The sequence below is a fragment of the Osmia bicornis genome, chromosome 8 (assembly GCF_907164935.1).
Source record: "Osmia bicornis bicornis chromosome 8, iOsmBic2.1, whole genome shotgun sequence".
Lineage (NCBI taxonomy): Eukaryota > Metazoa > Arthropoda > Insecta > Hymenoptera > Megachilidae > Osmia > Osmia bicornis.
Genome location: NC_060223.1, coordinates 7,970,895 through 7,992,545, shown reverse-complemented (window position 1 = coordinate 7,992,545; position 21,651 = coordinate 7,970,895). Strand labels below are relative to the sequence as shown.

At 30.4% G+C, this 21,651-nt stretch overlaps 2 protein-coding genes across 6 annotated transcripts in view; one reads left to right on the top strand and one right to left on the bottom strand.

The window, feature by feature from the left end:
* Positions 1–9,004, top strand: part of LOC114878085 — a 49,701-nt gene extending 40,697 nt beyond the window's left edge. For 4 of the 5 annotated variants that reach the window (XM_046286925.1, XM_046286922.1, XM_029191486.2 and 1 more), the window contains 5 exons: positions 4,736–4,838; positions 7,416–7,451; positions 7,551–7,800; positions 7,930–8,110; positions 8,438–9,004. In XM_046286925.1, coding sequence (XP_046142881.1) covers positions 4,751–4,838; positions 7,416–7,451; positions 7,551–7,800; positions 7,930–8,110; positions 8,438–8,464 — 582 coding nt within the window. In that variant the 5' untranslated portion in view covers positions 4,736–4,750 and the 3' untranslated portion in view covers positions 8,465–9,004. Of the gene's footprint in view, positions 1–2,601; positions 2,749–4,735; positions 4,839–7,415; positions 7,452–7,550; positions 7,801–7,929; positions 8,111–8,437 lie in introns of those variants that run through there. The other variant, XM_046286923.1, reaches the window with a different exon arrangement.
* Positions 9,005–10,548: 1,544 nt separating this feature from the next.
* Positions 10,549–19,904, bottom strand: LOC114878087. Its single transcript, XM_029191490.2, has 3 exons — positions 19,689–19,904; positions 11,117–11,373; positions 10,549–10,826 (listed from the first exon to the last, which is right to left on the bottom strand). The coding sequence occupies exons 1-3, from the start codon at positions 19,780–19,782 to the stop codon at positions 10,773–10,775; spliced, it is 405 nt and encodes a 134-aa protein (XP_029047323.1). The 5' UTR covers positions 19,783–19,904; the 3' UTR covers positions 10,549–10,772.
* Between the last annotated feature and the right edge of the window lie 1,747 nt (positions 19,905–21,651).

The following is a 21,651-nucleotide window of genomic DNA, read 5'->3' as shown; positions in this document are numbered from 1 at the left end:
GATCCCTGACAAAGCTTAATTAACGCTTTCGTTAAAGCAGTTTAGTTCCTTAATTAATTTTTAGTTTCTTACACTTCGGAATGTTCAGTTGGTTTATAAAAAAATTATATGAAAATTAAAATCTGGTAGTATAACGATACATAAATAAATAATCTGATGGCTTAATAATAAATGAGAAATAAACAATTGTTATTCATAGAACTGATGGCCGAGGAAACATTTATACACTTTCATTTTGTGAATTCAATGTGAATATCCAATTATCGTTTTGCAATCTCCGGACTAAACGAATGGCATTCGTTATCACTATCGGCTCAGAAATAGGAGAGAAATATGTCAGAGGCCAAAGTATCTGGCATAATTAGAGCTCTTCCTGCTTCTAAAACGGCTTACACTACCATTCAAAAGTCTTAAGGTACTTGTATCTACCAATACTCTGGAATTTCAACTACTTCATGAATTTTTAATGATCTCTATTAATTAATTATTTTAATTAGTATAATTAGAAGAAAATTATGAATACGAACATTTTTATTTGAAAAATGAAATAGTAGTACTCTCACAAATACTAGAATATATGATATTTGCATAAATATTCGCGATCTAACGGTAACGATCGAAGAGGGTGAAATGAAATGATAAAGGGACCAATCGTTATTGCGTTGTTCACACGTGGTAAAGTAATTGAGGAAAAAAAATCAAGTTGCTTCTGATGACTTAGGTTTTACGACCGTCATGAATCTCTCATGAACTCGTGTTCCACTATAAAACATTGTTGACAAAGTTCCTCGAACAATAAGGGTCTCTTACAGTTCTATTTTCTATCGCCACGTGAAACTGTACATGAAATTTTTGGATTACATAAATTTTGTAATAGAAACATTATCACACATTTATCGCAGTAGGCGCGAAGGTGACGTAAGTAGCTAAAACCAGATGAAATATTAATAAAGGAGGACTTATGGTTGGTGTAGAATGATATCGACTCGAAATAACGGGATCCAGGTGCGCGATTACACGACTTTGTCTTGTGCGGTCGGACTCTTAATCGTTGTTACTACTTAGAACGTACGGCTGACTCAAGCAAAACCTTTACCACTTGCCACTGTTCTTCGAATAATGTACCTCCGAACCGATGAAAATTACTGCAATCCCTTTCGACTGTATTACATTTGCTTTCGTTATTAGCCGATAATTAATATTATTTAAAATGTAAATTGAAAATTAAACGCAAAATGAGATTATAATAACATTAAATTGAATATTAACAATTCTGATTCTTAATGTATACATGTCTTACGGGCATTTTGAATATTTGTTTAATATTTCATGTAGATAATTTCGATCAAAACACCAAGTAATATTTAAGACGCCTACTGACAGTACTTTTTAATGTCTTGGTAAGAAATCATAATTAGTGTTACCTGTAGGCGTCTTACGTATTAAAACACAGGATTACTCAGAGCTTGATGGTAACAAATTTCTATCATCTATTACTGATTTCAGTAATGGAATATTCATAAATATACTTGAAATTAAAATGTTAAAAATTACCGTTTTACTAAATATTGAATTTCCAATTTAAATAAATTATATTAATCACATTAATATTATGGCTCTTTGCGAGGGCCGCCATATGGGGATTAATAATTATTGAATTTCGTTCTTGTTTTTCATAACTTCGAATTTATTTCAAACCTTCAATATCATGTAAAATAATAATTTAATTCGGTGTATGTTTCATAGTTTCATCAAATCTGACACGCGTCATAGAAATTTTCCTTTTATTACGCTCGATTTAAGAGCGACTATAGGCCTACCCTTTTCGCGTAATTAAATTTCATCCCGCCTATGTGTTTCAGTCTCACCGAATCTTGTTACCTATATTTTCATTTCTGCGATTCGTATGAATGAACTTCTTGTTAAATTCGAAGGTGAAAGATTTCCTTTGCGAATATTCATGAAAAATCTGACGTCATTCATTTTAACGCATCAATTACTTGTTAGTCATACTATAAAAAATATATAATATATAGGTATTATATTTCAAAATTAGTAACTTCGTAACTTCGCTATTTTCAATAGCTGGAAAATTTAAAAAAATCGAATACTTTGCAGAAATGAATTTCACTTTTATTTACAATATTTTTGACGGAGTATTTTCACTCTTTGAAATCTTTTCATTGCTAAAACAAAAATATGGTCCCCTCTCTTCAATTTTTTGAAATTTTTGACTATAGTTGTGAAATTTTTATTGCCAATAATGAATTACAAGAACTGTGGATTCCATAAAATACACATGCAATTCAACTTTTATTTAATCAAATTTTTTGCAAAATTCATGGAAAGTTTTCAAATTTATAATTATAAACATTAACGAAAAATTGACACGAATCGTATGAATTTTACAATTCATAAAATCATCGTTCGTTCTATCTGGTCCTGAAGGGAAGAATATTCGAATCCACCAACGCATTCGTATATCCGCCAGGTGCGCATTAGGAAGGTGCGCTGCGATGTTACCACCACCATGCACCACCATATAGGAGGTCTATAAAAGCCCTGATCGTACAACCTCCTGCCTTTGAGTTTACTCGCCAACCTCTTCGATCGGGATCCTCAACGAATCGAACGTGGATTTTCGAAGTTTGATTTTTTTTGGTGAATAAGTGGTAACACTAGTGGACCGATACATCTTCCACCCACGTTTCTCTATCTACGAGACGTTTTTCCGGTTTGAAATTCAAGGTGAAACAATCAAACAAATTATTTCAAAAGAGTGTTCTATAGTCTTTTTATTTCAGTTGAAATGTATATTATTTTAACTTGGTAGGGTGAATTTTTTTCAAAAACTGTTATCGTTAATATAATAGGATAATGATTTTTAAATTAAAGTTTGATAAAGTGATTTTATTTGAAAAATATCAAAATTTCAATAGAAATATTAACGAATTAAAAAAAAAAAAGACCAACTCTATTTCGTGATCGCGGAGAATGTCATTCAGCAACAGTAAACGAAATTGTACATTTTCAGAAAAATAATTAAAAAAGAAATTACCTTTGTGAATAGAATGTATCTCTCAGTCAATTCGACACACGTCTTCACACGTTTTCTATATGAGAAAAATTCTTTTTCTTCAGTTTTTCGAAGTTGTATATTTTGTATTGCTTTTGAATGACTATACCTGTTTCTATAGCTAGAAACCTCTTATAACTCTGAAATGATATGCCATCGATAGTACTTTAGAAAAACATTTAAGTTTCCGTAGGAATCAATCATCCATATTATTAGAAATTCTTTAACCTACTTGAAAGTTTCGATACTTGAAGTTTTAATAATATAGCTCTATTATTGGTTCAAAGTTTTGCGTTAAATTCGAAGGGGTTAAATTCGTAATATTAAATTTACCATTAAATGGTAAAATAATTGCATTGTTAATAATTCTTATCAAAGTTCGGCATATCGAGAGATTTAAATCGAAAAATTGGAAGATTATTTTTCTTCAGATTTCATTGAAATTTCATTTGCATTGACTTGTTGATTTGCGGTCCAGCGAATTCTTCATGGTTCGATTGAATAATCAATAGCTCTATCAAAGTTTGTTTAATGCAAAGAACAGAGCTCGTTTCAATATGAAAATTACGCACGGAGTTGTTGATTGCGTGTTGTTTCTGCTGTTTTTAAATTGAAAGAATAATGTAGCAAACTTTTATGCTGCTGCTCCTTTGAGATTTCGATTCTATTTTTTTTTTAATTGAGTTTGTTGATATTTGTTTCAATAAACTTCGAGCAAATCCTCTTTTTTAACTTTTGATTTTAATGAAAATTATAGGATTCGTTTTAACCGAAAACTTATACAATTAATGACTGCATTATATTTTCACAAGCCAATTTTATTTATTCGCATAAAATTTAAATCCATTAGATGTAAATCTTTCGATAACTTGATCTATTCTTAGATCAAATACGACTTCACGATTCTGACATATGAAGTATGATAAAAATGTACAACATATGAATTGAAATTCCTCGAAAATGTATTTTCCAGCTGCTTGCTACTTATCTTCTCTTCCACAAAAGATCAAGAAGCATAGAGGAAAATGGACACGTGCTTTTCATTCAAACTCAATTTGACTCTTCGCAATTCTATCGCCTTTGTTTAAGTAGATTTCGATGTTCAAAGAGAATGTTCGATGCATTCCTTCAGTTTCTTTTAGACCATAGAGCTCTTTCTTTGAAGTATATTCTTTGGTTGTGCACTGATTCTTTGTTACATTCAAAGTGGAGGAAGCAATTTGTCATTTGATGTATAATAATCTAATACGCATTTGTTTGAAGGAAATGAGAAAATATACAGCTTTTAAATCCATGAGTTTTAATTGTAATATTTTTTAATATGAAAATCAAACACGAATTCCGAACATACGTTTTAATAAAATCATTTTTGCGATTAAATATCTCTGTTCTTCAAGTTAAATAAAATTTCATCAACGATCGTGAAAAGTTTATCTACTGAATTATTAAATTTAAAAAATTCATTGTTAATTTTTTTTTTTCATTGAGAAAAGTTTTCCAATGAAACTATTTGAACTTTAGAGTAATAAAAAAACGAGTAGGAAGCAAATATTTTTACCCTTCTTTGGTAAAGGAAGATGGTATTAATATAAATTTTATAAATAAATGTAAAAATTGCTAAATTTTTGCTAACATTGTATTTATTTATTACTGTTATAGATCACAACTAGTCACATGGCGATCGCTTCGGAAAACTCAGTGACGATTATTATACGCACTTGGACCTTTATGATAATATTCTGCTTCGCTGGCTGTGCAGCTGGTAAGTGGATTATTTAAATTATTAAATTATTCGTCGCGTTGGTATCAACAATAACAGAACAAAAATAATATTTACCTTGAATATTCTTCAACCCCGGTATTTTCCATTTCGATTTTATTTTTATTTTCTTTTTTTTGCCTAGATAAATAAAATTCAATACAATTATTGTAAATAAATTCCTTGAATGTCTACAGATATTTATAGCGTGACATGAATTTACCGAATATATTCAGGTATTTATAGTAGGTGTACAAGTTGGTCAAATTTCTGTAGATACTAATAGCAATGAATGGGATTCATCAAGCTTTGCTTGAATGAATAGTTGAGAAGCATAACTATTCTATGAGTGTAATAGGATAGTAGTAGTATAAATTTCTAGTCGAAAGTTTGGTAATATTTGTTAAAGTGCATAGAAAGTGCAGTCCAGTGCAAGTAGATAGGACTTAAGTAAAAAAATGATCTAGGTGTCTTGTTGATTTTATTTATGGGTCCCAACAGGGTTTATGAAATGAAATTTCACCGACACCTAACATTATATCATGATATAAACAAATAAGGAAGACATTCGCAGAATTAATCCTGTTCCCTGGAAAGTAATTACGCCTGCTAATAAACTCATTACGGCCATCATAGATCGCCCAAGTTCTTCCAAACTTTAATTACCTGATTAACAAATTCTTTCTCCTTTCTTTCTTATTAGCTATTTATTGTTAAAAATTTGATTTAGAATTCGTACACTCGCGATCATATATTTTCCTTTATCTATGTATTGGTGAGTTATGGCTTATAATTTGAATGATTTATTTCCATAGCTGAAAATTAGGTAACTTGTTGCTACTGAATGGTGCAATTTAAAATGTGATTATGCAGATTTCAAGGTTCATAATTTGAATATCGTATAATGTGAAGGAATCTGGAATGCAATTTAAAATCTATCATATTGTAATTCTTAGAAAAAAAAAAGAAATGTTATGTGTAAAACCTTCTTAATCAATGATAATGTAAATTGCAATACCAAATTGTAATTTTAACAATGTAACAGGAAAATATTTCTTGAAATATGACCTAAATATTTTTTTGCTTCGCAATTTGAACCGTTCGTTATTAAAATACTTCAATAATGCTCAATTAATTTCTACCTACCACTTCATTCGATTTATGAATTAATTGAAGCTGTTATAAAGGCTGTCATATATTTGTCTCGTACTTTTTTAACATCAATCTTTATTTTTAGATGTACAATTAGCAAAAATTTATTTTTAAAGGTCATAGTAAACTCAGTTATTGAAGTAATTTTTATTGTTAAAGTATTAAAATTTAAAATAGTAATTAAGAAGGCGTAATGCTACATTGGAAGTATATAGCCTTATAGAAAGGTCAGCTTAAGAAGGTCCAGCCTGAACAATAACAACAAAGTTTGCGGAACATCGTTAACTAGATTATCCGTGGTCTAGTGATCCCTGTTCCCATCGGATGCGTTAAATTTTAATTATATATGCAAAACCCCCGTTTACGAACTATAAGATTAACAAGTTCACGGGGTTCGCGTTGTTTTGTGGTGGTAACCTGTTGCAGCTAATCCTTGGAAAGCGAGCTTTTGTTATCTCCTTGGTTTACATTCTTTCACTGACCGATATTTAATTTGACGAAGCGAATAAATAAACATTTTATCGCTACAGTATTTTATTTATAATTTAATGAAGATTAACTTAAATTTAAATAAAAAAATAAAATGGACAAATGATTAAAGCATTATATTCGAATTTAAAGATTAAATTATATAGAAAATTGAAATCATATTTTAACGTGTAGGTATTGTATTTTCTTATTTCACTTGGAATAAAGAGGATACTTCACTTGCATCCTCGATGTCACTTTCTTATACAGAAGTATCAAGGAATAAAAAGTGAGAATAGAAAATGGGCCGTCGTGAACGTTGAAACAGAAAATCAATTGATGTCTTTGTCACCTAGTCAATTCAACAGGTTATTTGAAATATAATAGATGTTCTGGGATCTGTCGTTTCTATCTATTGTATCAGATACTATTATCTACTATTATATTTACAAATAAAATTCTGCAATACCAGATGAATATGAAAAATTAATTTCAGTATATTTCATTTCAAAAGGTTTAAAAAGATTCGTGGATCTTTTTGTTTTCGTATAAAAAGCACTTAGACGTCCCGTTGAATTTTTAATTAACCTAGTTCACTGTGTGAGTACCTATGTTGGCATTATTTAAGCCTTAATTTAGAAAATCCTAATGAGATTGAAATCGCCCACCTTAGGATCTTTATTCATTTACAAACTTAAATAAGAATATTCATTACACATATTCTTTTCTATTTAGTATTGTTCAATTTATTCATGATTATTTTATCTATTTTTCATCTTTTTTAAAAATATTCCAAAAGATATTAAATAAATTAATTAATACTTTATGAGGAATCTTATTTAGACAAAACTACTTTTTTCAAATATCGAAATAATCTTCTGTTTAATTAAAAAATAAATTTCATAAACGAAATAGATTTTGGAATTTTTAATCTGTACTAATTAAATTTTTTTGTTTCAGGTTCCTGCTTGAGCTATGGACATTCGTGTTGGGGTGGTAGGTTTTTACATCATTTGTAATTTTATCGTTCCTTGAATTGTGCTTATGTACTTTATATAATACGTTGTTTATTTCATAATAATTTAACAATTGCAGCACATGGTAAACGGAGTGGGGGACCTAACAATGGGTATTTGTTACCATTAAAAGGAACGAATGAGATGCAACATGGAATACCTTTACTTACAAAGGAACAATTAATATTATCTCGTTTAATTGATCGGCCATTGATGTCTAACAAATACAAAGGAAGATGGGACAGACTATTTAAAGTAAAATCAAATTTTCCAGAGCATTTGAACGACGGTGATGTTAATATTCGTGTTATCAGTAATGGACGTATTGGGTAAGTTGCAAAATATGTGCAAGATAAAGTAATATTTTAATATTTGCAGAGCGATTATCAATGAAGGAGTGTTTAAATTATTTCTAATTTGGTTTATCTAAAATAATTATTTTCAATTGATATTCACAGAGATCCAAATAACGACAATGATATTGATGGTGGTAAAAGGAAAAATATGAATGATATGCAGGACATGATAGAAAGTATGAACAATGAGAAAAAGGAAGTTCCGGAAGTTGTACTGACATTAGGTAACGAAGAGAAGGAATACGCCAGTCAACCACAAAACCTTGAATTCTTGAAATTTTTGGTAATTTGAAATGCTATTAATTACAATATTTCCCGCTTATTGTTCGGCTTTTCACCTCAGTTATTATTCGACGAGTCATCTTCATCAGTTCTTGGAAATTTCATCATCGAGCAAGCATCCTCATTCACACTTTCAATCTGTTTCATTCGACAAAAGGTAAGTTCGAGCAATTCTCATAATAAGAACGCCTATCACCCTGGATAATGTTCAATACGCGGCCGATCCACCAAGTATCGAGCGGGAAATACTGTATTTTACAGTAAAATTAATGTAAAATTATTAATGTATGTACGCCGGTCGAGAGTAACATTATATTTTTATTTCCAGAGTGAAACAAATGGTAATTTCGAATAACAGAATTTAATAGAGTTACCTCGATGCATAATTAAAATAGAAGTTGTCATAAACCCTATTATAACAAAATTAATAAGAATATTATTTGACTTAATTTATTAGCTATTGTGTTTCGCGAATAAAACTCGAGTGGCTGTCCTATGAATATTTTCAATGTCCTCAGTTTCATTTTTGTAAATATATCATTAATATTTTCAATAGACGTAACAGTTCTCTTAATTACTTTACCATACAACAGACATTTCAATTATAATTAACAAACTAAGGCAATATCAATACAAATTGATATAAACAATAAATCGTGTATGAATAATAAACCAATTACTTCGAAAATAATTATTAATTTTCATTTCAAAATTCAATAAAGATTAGATGAATAGTGGAAATGAAAGAAAAATTATTTCAAGAATTTAGGAAAATTCATTACATAAAGAAAGATAACAACTCAATGAACCACAAAAAAGGCATACAAAATTTAGTTATACAAAAATACATTTTTGTCAAATTTCAAATACAATAATAAAATTAATCAACCTCTTATCCAAATATCAGTTAAACTAATCAATCATACAATAACACCCATCCATGACCCACCTTACAGTAAAATAATACATTTTTTCATAAAAGATGTTATTATAAAAATCATATAACTTTTCGAATCTTATGAAATCAATAATGTTTACGAATATTATTCATTTCTACAAATTATTTATCCCATTATAATGTACAATTTTATTTGATTGTAAAGCAAATTATAGAGTAACAAACTGAGTTAATTAAACAATAATCGAATTAGATAATAAAAAATGCCAATTTTGATTTTGCAATGATATAGTGCAGTTAATTTTATTAACATTATAAATTTCAATTAATTTATAACGTTTGTGCAATAACATTAAAACGTACATTTATATATTCGTATAATAATTTCAATGATATATCTTGATTAATAGAATAATATTATAAGTGATAATATAAGGAAATCGTCTACTTAAAAAACAAATCTCTACTTAAAATATTTTTCAATTAATTTCTAACAAAATTTTTCTTTCAAAAAATAAATCAAATAAAATGATTTGATAAACAGTTACAGCAGTAATAGTCATCAATTACATTTATGTGCGAAACAGTAAAATAACATTATTTTTTCTCTCATGTGTCTTTAAAAATTATAAAAAAGATGAAGATTGAATTATTGTTTCTGCAATTGATTTGCAACATTTTTTACATGAATTTCAACTTAATTTGATCCTTATCATTTTCCATTTTGATCCGTAATGGGTTAACATTATTGCAGATAGCACGCCTTGAAAAAGATAAGCAAATATTTCAAGGAATAACGTTTTATTCGTTCTACTTTATATTTGCATGGTTATGGGTGAAACATTAACAGTTGTGTTTTATTGTACAAACAGAGAAGTCTACAGGTACATATGTATAACAATAATAAAATATAACATCTGTTTATTGTTTCAACGAGAACTATGTATATATAATATGAACAGTATTACTACTTAAATATAATTAAATATAATCTTTAAAATTAATATACCATATAGAAAAAAAGAAAAGTATATACAGGGTGTTCAACAACAGGTGGGCAATATTTTAAGGGGTGATTCTAGGGATCAAAATAAGACGAAAATCAAGAATAATGAAATAGCGTTTACGGCTTTGTTTTCCAGTTATTAACGTTTAAAAATTCGAATAAAAAGCGCCAGAAACCTGCAATCCGTTCAGCACCGACGACCGAACGTCAGGTCAGCAGGGGCCGGTACAGTCATAACCAAGAATCGTTGAATAGTAGAATCTTACCCCGCGCTACAGGGTGATTCTCTCGGCGTCTTTTTACCCGCAAACACATCAGAGAATCACCCTGTAATCTGTTTCTTGGTATTGCAGCATTCGGCTTTCTTTTCTTGGTTATGACTGTACCGACCCCTGCTGACCTGACGTTCGGCCGTCGGTGCTGAGCTGATTGCAGGTTTCTGGCGCGTTTTACTCGAATTTTTAAACGTTAATAACTGGAAAACAAAGTCGTAAACGCTATTTCGTTATTCTTGATTTTCGTCTTATTTTGATCCCTAAAATCATCCCGTAAAATATTGCCCACCTGTTGTCGAACACCCTGTACATAAAAGAAGGTAACTTTAAACAGATATCATGTTGAACGTTAAGATATAAAAGTAGGTAATTAAAATACTTAACCAAAAATTAAGTATCAATTTTTAAGTATACATTTCCTGTCGAAATCCAAACTCAAAATACAGTAGAAATGCCTATCCATTTATTTATTGTTGAGTTCCATTTATTTGTTATTGAGTTCCATTTCCGGCTGATGTAGACGATGATGTGACATCAACTGCAATTATTAATTGAATATTTAATTTCTTAAATTAAATGACCAATCTCTGAATACAAAAACAAATGAACAATTTGTATCAGATTCTTATTATTAGTTTCATAAAATATTTCAGCATTGCATTAATGTTTAATCTTTCATCATTTGCTATCATTGATATTTATAATAATCAATTGGTTCTTAAATATTAATACAATTATGAAACTTAATATACCCATAATGAATTTGTACTGTACTTATCCTTCGTTTGCTTTTGCACATCTTTCCAAAGTAATTTAAAATTCATGTACCCATTGCTGGACGATCGAGGGTAATGTGTAAGGATCAAATCTCAACGACGCCTGTCGACGAGGAAGCAATACTTCTTGTCGTCCACGAGATTTTTCTTGTGGAATGAGGAATTGGTTGCTCAGACGGAAAACACCTGTTTCATGGGTGCTGTCGCTTGTTGGCAGCTCGTTTCCTTGAAATGTAAGATCCCGGAAATGTGGATCGAATCTCTTGCCGTGACCACCGAAACAGGAATGTCCAAAAGCTGAGCAGCCACCTATAAAAAATAACTAAAATTAGTTATCATTATTCTATTAATCAAACTATTCTCTTGTTGAGAAGGGTGCGAGTAGAGGGATTGGAAGGGGTTAATTGAAAACGTTATCAGAAAATTAAGTAGCAATGGATGCGAGACAAAATTTCTTTTTAAATATAACAATGAATTTTTATCAAAAGTGAATATTCTCGATTTTACACTTTCCTAACTGACGACAGTATCGTAAATATTAATGTTCGAATGCTACGTAACAACCTATTCCATTCAATTATTGTTTAATTTGAAATCATCTTTGGGTATTTCAGTATTTATACAAACGGATAAAAAATCCATTCCACGAGCACCCTTCCATCCATTCTACTAAAATGAATAGTTTCTAAATTGTGGTTTTACTAATTCCACTTTATCGTTCTTTACTTTTAAAAAGAAAAATAATTTTCACAGTATATTTTCCTATCTGTTACATAGCCTTTGTGTATACTGAAAATTCATTGCTCTTAACGAGCTTTCTCACGATCAGTTCCCTTTCAAAAGGTCTCTGAAAGCTTTTAAAGCGCAAAAGAAGCTTGAAATCAATGATCGATTAAAGCCAGCCCTCGTTTAAGGATAATAATTGAGTGAATAAGTTCGCGCGCGACGCCCTCGCTCGATTCGTTCGTCCTTTTTTTTTTTTCATTGCTCCTGCGGACCACGTATAACAAATCACGTTTACCCCTCAGCTTTTTAAGTTAGCTTTCAGTTTAGCCGCTCGTGTTCGACACGATTCTTGTTACTCCTTTTTATTTTCGTTACGTTCGATTTGTAATTTCTTGTCGAAAGAGAACTGATTCGTGCCGCGCATTCGTATTTATTCCCTATTTTTAACAATTACACGGGAAATTTCTTCTTTTCGCAATCTGAAACTCCTTCGATTTCTATTTTTAAGCTTTCTGGAATTATTATCGTATAAAACTTCTATTTGTTACTTTTATTATTCTAGACCTCGGAATAACTTTTGAATTGCAATATTTATTTCATTGTCAGATATTTATTACCGAGGACTGAATTTATCTTACTTTCCCCTTGAAAAGTTGAAAAATTTCAAAAAGTGCTTCGAGAACGAAATATGTCGAGAAGATAGTGATGGTACAAAGTAAACAAAGATATAAGATAATACTTTTACGCGCCATATCGCTATCATATTTTGTGTACCTTACTCTTTAAACCATGTACAAATTTTGCATGATATCTTTGAGTAATAAATTTCACGCTTCTTCGTATAGTTTTCTCACTTCTATCAATCACCATTGAAAATGGATTTAGAAACTTATAAAAAAAAGGAAATGAACAATAACGGTCTATAGCTAAAAACTTGGGAAGATTAATGAATTACAATAAATTTGTTTTCGAAAAAAACGTATAGTACAACGATTGCGTAACATAAATCCAGGTATTGCTTTAAAACGAGAGACAGAGTTATATCTGACACTGTTTGGATTACCAAAAAATTCAACAACCTAAAACAATGAATTGAACACGAGTGTAAATCAATTTTTACCTTCACACCTACGTTATACTTCAAAAAAATAAATTCTATCTAAAATGAATTCCTAAATGTCATGACAACTCGCATGATACTCAACCTGTAATGACACGTTGTACATCTTCTTTTTATTGCTACTGTTGTCTGTTACATGATATGTTGTGGCAGTTTATATATAGTGAAATCACGAGCTGGATTAATGTTATTCGATGCTTTTCGAATGATTTGAACAGCCTGACAGATGTTACGTATTCGTGACTTTGATATGTAAATTTCAATCTCGTCATCTGTTAATCATTTTCAATTTATTCAGGCTGTCCTGTAATTGATGATATAATTAAAATAATACCGACCGTATGTAAAATAAATCAATTTTGTTGCCTTCATTTGACAAATATCAATTATGATGTACAGAACGCTTTGTACATAGTATAGCAATTATTGCTTGCAATTTGGAAATTGGCAATTTTACAGTTTACATTAAACATGGCCTTCCAAATGCCACGAAGTTTGCACAAATTGATTTCTGAATAGAAATTTGAAGTTTGCGTAAACTTAAACCAAGAAGTTGTTGTATCTGTATATTTGCCTTCGAAAGTAATTAAATAGAACAAATATCGAATACCAGAAAATAAAATTCATGAATAGATTTGCGTGGCTTAAAGCTGCAATGGTTGTGCAAATAAAACGAAACACAATTCTTACGAAGCAACAACTTGCTCGACCTCGTTTTGTAGATAGAAATGACATTATTCCCTCGATCGAGTGATTTAATAAAAGCCAGGACGAATCTGCTAGTACCGTGTACATTTAAAGCTTGATGCAACGATATTTAGCATTTCATTTAACTCTCGTTCTTTTTTGATTAACAAAACTGGTTTAACCGCAAAGAATTTCGTATTATACGTTTTTGTTTGCCTCAGACAATATTCAAAACCATTCAAGGAATAAGTGCATTAAAATGCATTTTCTGTTATACCAGGAACATAACAATAAATGGAATTCTGAATTATTCAAAGAGAATGTGTAATAATAAAATAGTCTCTGCTTAGAAAAGTTTCACCCAAATGTATATAACAGAATATTTCAGAAAATTTATTTTTCTAAAAAATAAATATAATAGAATTATATTCCTTTAAATTAAACGTAATCCTTCGTAATAATATTATTTTTATTTTAACATGATTTATTTATTATTTACTCTAACTATTCGTAAAAATTAGGAAATACAACAAAATCATTAATTAATAATCCTTGCATTGATTAATGATTTCTAGGAAGAAAATTACATTGATTGGCCAGCAAAGGAAACAGCTAATAATGATGTAACGATATTAAATACATACATAGGTAATTCTAATACTCTCTCAGAATAGACAGATGGAATATAAATGGATACAATTTCGTGTGATATTTTAAGAACGTCGCATGAAGTAAAATTAATTTGCTTACAGTATTGAATATAGAAATAGCCTTTAATCCGAATATAAATAGAAAAGTCTGATACTATTGTTAGAGTTTCAGGTGTATTCTTGGCTGCACCACCTTTAAGAGTTATTAGCGAACTGCTCAGAAACGAATAATTAAAAAATTGAACAAGATAAAGTGTTATGGGTATAATCGAATTTTATATTACTTAATTAAATAACTATGTTCAAGACTTTTCAGACAAGTCATTTGTTACGCAAGTCTATATAAAAAAAAAACGTGATGAGAAGTATCCATTAATCCTTCGATCGAACGTGTTCAATCTGTAATCAATGAAACAACAACGCGACGCTAAATAATGACGATAACGAACTCGTGGACGTAAAGTATTTGCCGGGCAATAGATGTTTAATCACTGTTTTCATTTATTGCATAACCGGAGTGTATGCAATTTCCGGATTTCCTGCAACTTTGCAAAAGTGGATCTCTCAACTCGTTACAAAATTACTGGTCCTCTTATTTGAAAAGTTCACTTAATGATCTTTAATACACCTCCAATCGTAGTAACGAAAGGTAGAATAATTACCCAATTAAAGGTAAAAGGTAAATTGAGGATAGACTGCAACGAATCTAAAACAATGGCTTCACGTTTATTACCGGAGAACCGATAACAACGTTTGGTAATGAACTAGCCAGATGTTTAGAAGATAACAACCTATTCAGAAGTTTATTTCGTTAATTCTGCTGAGAGTGTAAAAAGAAATAAACACAATATTTTATAATTACATGTCAACATTATACAGTGTGAGTTTCATTTTTATTGTCAAACCCCCTTTTCCTTATAACTTCATTAATTCTTAGATGAAACTCACACTGTTATCGTGAGCAGCTATTTCCACTTATAAAACGCATTAAAGATTTCAATTAAATTCCCAAAGGGAAAGAAATCATTAATTAGCGTTCAGAATGAGTTTCCCAATTGTGCAATTTCCACATCAAACTAAAACATGATTATACCTCGTAATAATATTATGTTTTCGGATTTAATAATAAAACTGAGAAGGTTTCATAGTAGCTGGCCTTAAAACTGTTTCATGGAAAATTATTTACCATAAACACGTAATCGTTGCTCTAATTTCAAAGTATATTGTTCTCAATCTTCTCTAATTGAAAAATATCAGAAATGTTTCGTCTTATAGATCTTCAATAAAATTTCCACTTAAAGAAACTTATAAATTATTAAAAAAATAATAATCGAAGTTCTTAAATTGAAACATGATGTTGGCCACAATCATTAATTAATAATTAGTCTCTACATCATACAGCTATTATAATTCTATTGAGAGATCAACAGGTATTTACAGATAAAAAAGAAAATTGCTTTTGAGAAGCATCTTATCGTTTCTTTTATTTAAACCAATTCATACTTGATCAGCCATCGATTCACTTCTTATATTTTGAAACGGACGACTGTAGCGAAGGGTAGGATATAATATAGATACCTTTTCAACTATAAGTAAAATCCATTCCCATCATATTTTTCATACATGAAAGTAGACGGAATAGAATTACATTAACGGATATAATGGAATTTTTGTAGTGAAATAGAAAAGTTTTGTAATATTTTTGATAAACGGTTTCTTGTTCTTAGAAAACTTTTCTATTAACCCTGGTACAACGGTATCTGGGTCAATTGAGACCCCATATTAGAAAATACACATATAAGGATGTTAACCTAAAGTTGAATGTGTAATTTTAAAAGGAACAGTGTAAAACTTAGAAAATAAAAATAAATTAGGACACAAAATCGAATTAAAATTCAGGCTCTCTCCACGGTCCTCCATCCAAGGGTTAATAAAATATTTTATTAAAGTATCAAATACTAATAAAGTTGCTTTTATGGTATTAGAGACATCTGTGCTGTTTCTCTTGTTCTCGTTAAAATTAAATAGCGAAATAAATAAAGTGTCATCCGGTTGTATGATGACTGACGCGATACACATTCCATATCTGTCACAAGCTAACATTTCAATTATATCGGTAGTAATCCAGTGAAACAAAAACGTACGAGAGTCGTTCAATTCAAGGCTTTAAGGTATGTCTCTTTTTTTTCCTATAGTCGAGTTTTTATATTCCAATAAGTCAGTATTTCAAGGAGTTAAAATTTTTAAACACTAAAAAGATTGAAATCGAGAAATGGGAATTTATGGAAAACCAACAGAATAAAATAAAATGATGCACGTCACCCATCAAAAAATTCTTGTAACAGACTTCTCTGTGCAATTTTTATCGTGAAATTTTTTAGAATGAAACGTTTATTCGATTTATAGTATTCAACATTATTTACTGTCAGCTATGAATGATTTCAGTTGCTTCGAAATGAAAAACGGATAGGCGATATTTATTTTTTGGAAATATGAATTTTTTCTATTTTTCAGATATTGAATTTTGTATGAAATTAAACAACATACAGCACTGTTCCATATTCTTGAAATTAAACTATAAAATTAAAATTGCGACAGGCAGAATTCATGATTTAATAATAGGCAGAATACACACCTTTATTAATAATGCTAATTACATATAGATATCTACTAATTACCTCGTGAATTTCTTTATAATATTAAGAATATACTAAAAGTATAAACAGCATTGTACAGTATTTTAATAAAATTCTTAACGTGTCTAGTTCCATTATGTTAATGATAATTAATTTACATAAAAACCACCGCAGAATATTTTTGGTACGCGTAAAAATGGAAATTAATCGCATACATACTCGTTATTATATTTTCTTTGTTTAATCAGCACAAAAGATATTTGCAAAATTTATCATAATTTTGTAACAATAATAAGAACAATTTTAAAACTATGAAAACTTATATTCAATATCAGTTCTTTATATTTAAAAGAAAATTGATTTGACATGTTTATCCAATTTACATTTCAATTATTCTTTATTTATTTTAAATTTTCCTCCGGAAATGGTAAAATACGAGAATAATGTCAGTGATGCAATAAATTCAATTTGACGAACGTTTTTCATTAGACAGATATTACTATCGCGTTTATTAGTCGTTAGAAAGTAAATTCAATTTGTTAATCATTAAAAGATTGTAATTGATTATCGTTATGTTTAAATAGTGTTGGCGGTTAGAATGTGCGTGCTCATCCTGAATTATTTTGTGGACAAGAAAAGCGGAATCGAACGATCGATTTTCCATTATTAACGCGGAATAATTGACTCGCACGAAAGAAATATGTTTATTTCACGTGTACCCCTTTGTTTTGATAAGGTAATTATCGAACAACTCGTTACTGTCTTTTAACAACAAACGTCGAACATTTTCTTTTTTATTTCGTTATTATTATTGAAAAATTAAATTATATTACCAGATTTGTGTTTCAAGTAAACATTAATGGAACACTGATCGAAATCATTTTCAAAGTCAATATTAAATTATTTCATCAGAAGAAAAGAATGAAGTCCCATATTTTCAGTAGACTGAAAATCAAACAAACGAAAAATTTTCAGAAAACTCATTTCAATAGTAAATATGATAAATATTTGAACAGTAGAAAAATTCATTTTCAACCAGTCTCAAAATAAAACCAAACAAGTATTTCCTTTCTTCGATCGTCCCTTACCCTTTTCATTAAAAGTCGTCATTAATTGCGATTCACTTAGTCGAAAGCAATCCACGATTAATTAGCAGCAGAAGTACAATAAATATAAACATATATCCAATTACGTGCAAGCACACCATGGGGCATAACACGAAGCTGCACATTCGAGGCTCTTTGATTTTTCTTTTTTAATACATTTCTTACGTAAGTAATCTGCACGTATAGATATTTCTGAATTGTAAAATTCATAAAAGAATCGAAAAGAAAATAATCGGGACGAGGAGAAAGGATATTGTTCGAATCAGATTTTTTTTCCTTAATGGTTCACGATGGTATGTATTACAATTGAACATTTGGATTAAGTAACGCGTAATGTTAAGTGAATAATCTTTGTTTGTCGTCACAATGAGAACTAATTTAAGTTTATATTAAACCACACAGCTGAAAATCATTCGTATGTCTGGTCTTACGTAATTTGGGCATCCTAGATGCTTTTCATTTTCTAGAATAATGTTTATCTCTCGAAAGACTAAAAAAGACTCTCGAAAATATTGAAAATATTGTTTCCTGATTGGAAATTTTCCAAAACATTATTTATTTTCATTTACACAATCATTTTGATTAATCACCTCATCGTTATATGGTTCAACCTGTCACCCCTATTTTTAGGAATTCTTATAATTATCTAATTAAACGGTGCCTCTACTACGCGCACGGTATTCGAAGTAATAAAAGAAATCAAATATTTGGAAAATTATGTTTTGTTGAAATGAAATTTTCTGAATATGAAAAGGGTAAATTGTCACGTATGTCGCATGTCCGAGCGTTAAAATTGACTATTCCTCGACAAAAGCAGCGAATATCAAAAAATTCTCATTCATAAACGTAGACACAGCTATTTTCATATATCTGTTAGTGCGTTGCAACAATGCTGTTTCCTTTTATAAAAGAGAAAAGCAAAGCATTTGTCCCGATTTCACTATCGGTTTGTTCGTTAAACGTAAACCGTCTTCATTCGTAGTTGATCGAAACAATAGGACACATTGTCCCATGGAAATCTTCGTTAAATAAGTCCCACGGATATTGGATAGCTAATTAACGACAAGTGTTATATTCAAGAGACGAAAAAATTGGAAAATTATTCATCCAGAATAAACGGACTTAATTTTCCTTTTTAACATTTTTATGCGATTTTAAGCCTCGCATCTTTTTCTAACATTTTTTTTTTAATGTCCGCTTAATTGATTTTCTAGGGAACTATCAGAAAAGTGGTTAGTTCGTTCTGCAAGTCAAATTGATTGCCTCAAAATCCATCGTTGATGGACTTTTCTAGATGAATTTCATGAGCTCGCATAAATTTTGTTTAAAAATTTTCATACTGCTTAAAAAAAGGCGTAAATACGTACAAAATCTAAATATTAAAAGCAATCAAGATTGAATAAAGTATTAAATAAAAACTCCCCCTTGTGTTTGTAAAAAAATTATCACGTAATTAACAAACAATTAATTACAATTACTGTAACTAACAATGCTACAAAACCTTCCAGAGCAATTGGTAGCCTTTATTTTCCAAATTTTACTGTCTATAAAGAATTATTATAACTAACTAACTATTATAAAATGAGTCATCAACCCTTTATGCTTAAAAAATTGTCTAATTCCTAACAACTGAACACCAAGTTCCCCCCAAAATCTTCGAGCACAAAATATTGTTGAAAATGGGGTAAGAATCACTTACGTTTAGCATAGGTCGTTCCAGTAACACATAGCAGAACGATGATCGTGAAAACGGAAACGGTGAGCGGGAAACCGGAAGCGGCGTTCTTCCTCATCCTGTTCCTCACTGGTATACCGTCGAACTTCTCTAAATTGTAGAACCAGGTGAACAAAGAGATCCGATGCTTCCTCGACGAGCAGGTGGTTGTGAGTGGACGTTGGGACCGTTGCGCGTTCCTTCTTTTACCGGGGCGGAAGCTAGAATGGCGCAGTCGACATCCCCCATGGAGCATGCTTGTAAGCACGCAGACATTGCGGGTGGTTTACACTCACGTGTAACAGAGGTTACGTATATATAGAATCTTGGTGTACATGCCGAATGCGGCATGATCAAACTCCTTGAAGGTGATACGATTTCAAAGGTCGTTTAACCCTTTCTTGTCCGAGTAAGAGGGCGGTACCTGTTTAATGATTTCCATCCGTAGTGTCTATTTAAAATAAGGGATGTAGACGTGATCACGTAGACAAAACTGTTCAAGTGGAATTTAATGAATTGTTCGAAATGGAGACAGTACGGTTTCAAATTACAACTCTTAAGCTTTCTACCTTCCGAATGAAAATTAATTATTACAGAGAAATAGCTAATGGTTAAATTCCAAATTTCAAAATTGCAAATTAAAGCACTCGATGAAAGTTAAATATTTCTACTGAACGAACGTACGAGCATACTTTGCGACGACTGCATACCACGCTAATTCGCGTTAATTTCTTTTTTCGCCCATTGCCTCCAGAGCTTTTTCCCGTGTCCGATTTATAGATTCAATAGTTTAACCTTTGAAAAGTGTAACATAAACGTACTTCTCGAAAAGAGCATATCCAACAATCCCTTGTAAAGAATCATTTCTGACTAACAATAAAAATATCACAGAAACAATGTGTAGATGTAGACGTAATGTACGAAATCAATTATCTTTATTGCATTTTTAAACAAAACGAAGAGTAGAACGAAATGAACAGATTTTTAGTTCAATTAACCCTTTCATGATTTACAAGGATGGTACAAGGATGGAACATAAATACAGAAACTCAATAAAAAAGAAAAATGAAGTTACGTTTGTGTAATGTGTAATGCAATGTACTCAACAATTTTGCTAGACTTTACTTAATCCTGTCCACTTTATGGTTAATGGTCTCGCGATAACGTGTCTATCATGAAAATTGCATTTATAGTCACAGATTATATCAAGTAGATGATGTACTTCTTTTCCATTCAAACAATTTTAAAGTTTGAAGGATTATTTTTGTAAAATCCTTAAAAATTATGCGTTTCGTTGAAATGTTACACATTTAACCGGAAAATAATTGGAAAATAAATTGAAAATTTGGCCAAATCTGAAACAGAAGTTTAAACATTTCTACATAGAACAAAGTGCAGATGGAAGTAATTCGTATAATGGGAAATGGAAAATTGGAAAAGGTTTCAAAATTGTTCTAAATGTGGGTAGGATACAGGAGGCCTTATTATGCTTCCAGCTTGTTAACTAATATTGCCGGTAAAATTGGTTGGCAAGCGAACTAACGGAGCTCGTAATGAGTTTTGACCGTCAGTGAACTAGGAATTAGAAATTAAAATCAATTTTCAGAGGAAAGCTTGAGGTTAATATGTAAATTCTAGTTTGACATCCTTAATTCCTTTGATCTTTACACTCTGAAATTAGAGCGATCAGTCTTGCAATTCGGACACCTCTAAATCTTCATTTTGAAGAATTTTCTAGCCAGAAAAGGGTACTCCATTTAACGGTCTGAATAACAACTAAAATCCTGAGAAGTTCACATAATCGTACAGTGTCGAAGCATGTTTCGTATAATAGAAAGTTTCATCTTCATTTGAAAACTTGTTTCTCTCCTCATTGTTCCCACTGTATCCCGTTTAGAACCAAGAATAGCATATCGAAAGTACTTTGGAGGAATGTAATCGGATAAAC